A 3,482-nucleotide genomic window follows, 5' to 3' on the forward strand; every position below is an offset into this window, starting at 1 on the left:
CATCCCTGTGCTTTACCACAAATCAGACACGAAATTGTTACGAAATGTTTACGAAGAGAATTAGAATGATTCTGGAGAGCAGCTTTACAATGCTTCTCTTTGCGTTACCAAACCTCTATGTGCTTTGCCAAGGCTTTACAATGCTTCCCTATGCTTTACTGTATCTCTCTGTGCTTTACAATGCTTGCTTTTGCTTTACCAGAACCTCTCTGTGCTTTACAATGCTTCCCTATGCGTTACCAGACCTATCTGTGCGTTACAATGCTTCCCTAGGCTTTACCAAATGTCTCTGTGCTTTGCAATGCTTCCCTGTACTTTACCAGACCTCTCTGTGCTTACAATGATCTTCCTCTGTTTACCAGACCTATCTGTGCTTTACCCCCCGACCCCCCCCTTTACAATGCTTCCCTATGCTTTACCAGTCCTCTTCTATGTTTAACAATGCTTTACAATGCTTCTCTATGCTTTACAAGACCTCTCTGTCCTTTACAATACTTACCTGTGCTTTACAAGACCTCTCTCTGTTTTTTGCAATGCTTGTCTATGCTTTACCGCACATTTCTGTGCTTTACAAGGCTTGCCCATGCTTTACCAGACCTCTATGTTGATTTACAATGCTTCCCTGTGCTTTACTAGGCCTCTCTGTGCTTTACTATGCTTTCCTATGCTTTACCAGACCTATCTGTGCTTGACAATGCTTCTCTATGTTTTACCAGACCGCTCTATGCGTTACACTGCGTCCCCTATGGCTTTTACCAGACCTCTCTGTGCTTTACAATGCTTCCAAATGCTTTACCATACCTCTCTGTGCTTTACAATGATTACCTGTGATTTATAACACCTCTCTGTGCGTTATAATGCTTTGCTATGCTTTACCAGACCTCTCTTTGCTTTTACAATGCTTTCCCTGTGCTTCGATATCCCAAACCTCTCTGTGCTTTAGAATGCTTACCTATGTTTTACCAGACCTCTCTGCTTTTTTTTTGTTTTACCCCAATCTTTCCCTATGCTTTACCAGACCTCTCTGGGCTTTACAAAGCTTCCATATGCTTTAACACAGCCCTCTCTGTGCAGTAAAGTGCTTCCCTATGCTTTACCAGACCTCTTCGTGCTTTCACAATGCTTCCCTGTGCCTTACCAGACCTCTCTGTGCTCTACAATGTGTGTCTGTGCTTTATCCTATCTCTCTGTGAATCACAATGATTTCCTCTTCAATCCATACCTCTCTGGTCTTCCACAATGCTAAACCTATTATTTACCAGACCTTTGGAATGGGTTATTTAATGCTTCCCTTTGATTTAGACCAGAACCTCTCTGTGCTAAACGATGCTTCCCTATGAGAGACAGGGACAGGGGGTGGACAGGAAACTGCAGTTAGTTTAGTGAGGAGACAGACAGCAGTCTGGCCATGCGCGACGGTTGTGCCTCTGACTCTCTGACTCTGTGTGTGTGTCTGTCTGATCCTATCTCGTGGAATCACATGATTTCTCTTCAATCAAACCTCCATTCCAAATTAAACAATTATTTGAACCTTTGGAATGGGTTATTTAATCCAACTGAGATAAGAGATTTGTTTTGTAAACGAAGTCCATGAGAGACAGGGACAGGGGGTGGACAGGACACTGCAGTTAGTTTAGTGAGGAGACAGACAGCAGTCTTGGACCATGAGAGACGGGGACAGGGCGTTGGACTGGACTGATCTTCAGTATAATTTAAGGATATTGAAACTTATAAAAACTGTGTTTTTTGTGGCTCAGAGTTTGAGCAGTTTAATTCAGGGGAGGTTGTGTTTGTTTTTGCATCTCTGAGTAAATATTAAAGACTTACCAGAACTTATTATAGATATCTAGCCATCCCCTTGCCAGCCAATCACAGAGGAGGTCAGTAAGCTCTCGGACAGAGGGCTGAGAGAGAGAGACAGGGAGGAGAAAATAACACAGAACGACACAGCGATCAGTAACTCACCAGAGTGCAAGAGAACTGGTAAGACTTTAAGTCTGTGTCTCAATGTGTCTGACTTTGTGGATCTGTGTGTGTGTGTGTGTGTGTCTGTGTCTGTGTGTGTGTGTGTGTGTCAGTGTGTCAATGATTGTGTGCGTCAGGTTGTGCGTGTGTTTGAGTGTGTGTTTGTGTAACTGTCGGTCTGTCTGCCTGTCTATCTGTCTGTCTGTCTGTCTCTGTGTTTAAGACCCAGCTTGATAGAGTTCTGAGATCAGTCAGCTGCTGAGAACAGGATGAGCTCTGATGGGCTGAACGGACTCCTCCTCTTGATCTCTCAGGAAATGATCTGTCTGTCTGTCTGCCTGTCTGTCGGTCTGATTCTCCTGTGTTTTAGAATGCGAGCGTGATGACATCACAAAGCCCTTTGATTCCGCTGCTGGTGACGTTGCTGTCACTAGGCAGATTTTCATCAGGCCAGGTAATCGATTACATACATTGTAAAGTATTGCTCTCAGGCCCGGTAATCGCTACATACATGTAAAGTATTGCTGTGTGTAGCTGTACCAGACCTCTCTGTTGCTTTACAAATGCTTCCCCATGCCTTACCAGACCTCTCTGTGCTTTACAAATGCTTCCCTATGCGGTTTACCACACCTCTCCGTGCTTTACAAATGCTTCCAACACGAAATATCCCAGACCTCTCTGTGCTTTGCAATGCTTCCCCTATGCTTTACCAGACCTCTCTGTGCTTTACAATGCTTTCCCCATGCTTTACCAGACCTCTCTGTGCTTTACAATGCTTCCCTGTGCTTTACCAGACCTCTCATTGCTGTACAATGCTTCACTGTGCTTTACCAGACCTCTCTGTGCTTTACAATGCTTCCCTGTGCTTTACCGTACATCTCTGTGCTGTATAATGCTACCCTATACTTTGCTGTGCTTTTACTGTGGGAAACTTGTATTATAACTCTGCTTTATGACACTTTATCTCTGTCCTCTGTGTTGCAACAGTCGGCAGATCTCCCCGAGTTCCGGTTTTGGCCGGGTGGTTCTGTGACCCTACCTTGTCTGGTACCGGCGGGCTCCAGTAACGATACTTCCTTCGAGTGGCAGAAGCAGAACGTTGCCATCGCCGACACGAGCAGAACCACTCAGAACCCCCGCATGTCGACAGTCAAACATTACTCCCTCCAGATCAAAAACTTGACTGCCCAAGACTCGGGCATTTACACCTGCATCGTCTCTGACACAAAACAGAGGAGAGAGGCTTCCGTGCGTCTGACTGTGGGTGAGGACCGCTCAGATAAGCATCTTTAAAATCCATTCTCTCACCTCTTATTAGCTTTATTAACAGGATCACTGGCCCCTCCCTTTAAAGAAGCGCTGACCATCTTTAAAATCCATTCTATCACCTCTTATTAGCTTTATTAACAGGATCATTGATCCCTCCCTTTAAAGGAGCGCTGCCCAGCTTTAAAATCCATTCTCTCACCTCTTAACAGCTTTATTAACAGGATCACTGGCCCATCCCTTCACAGGAG

The 3,482-nt window shown here is 44.9% G+C and overlaps 1 protein-coding gene across 2 annotated transcripts in view; it reads left to right on the forward strand.

Moving 5' to 3' along the window:
* The first annotated feature begins 1,600 nt into the window (after nt 1–1,600).
* LOC121302453 (tyrosine-protein phosphatase non-receptor type substrate 1-like) overlaps nt 1,601–3,482 on the forward strand; it is a 47,906-nt gene continuing 46,024 nt past the window's right edge. Inside the window, exons 1-3 of one of the 2 annotated variants that reach the window (XM_041232436.1) lie at nt 1,601–1,983; nt 2,336–2,419; nt 2,953–3,229. In XM_041232436.1, coding sequence (XP_041088370.1) covers nt 2,348–2,419; nt 2,953–3,229 — 349 coding nt within the window. In that variant the 5' untranslated portion in view covers nt 1,601–1,983; nt 2,336–2,347. The remainder of the gene's footprint in view (nt 1,984–2,335; nt 2,420–2,952; nt 3,230–3,482) is intronic. The other variant, XM_041232439.1, reaches the window with a different exon arrangement.

Source organism: Polyodon spathula, chromosome 29 (genome assembly GCF_017654505.1).
Source record: "Polyodon spathula isolate WHYD16114869_AA chromosome 29, ASM1765450v1, whole genome shotgun sequence".
NCBI classification, from domain to species: Eukaryota; Metazoa; Chordata; class Actinopteri; order Acipenseriformes; family Polyodontidae; genus Polyodon; species Polyodon spathula.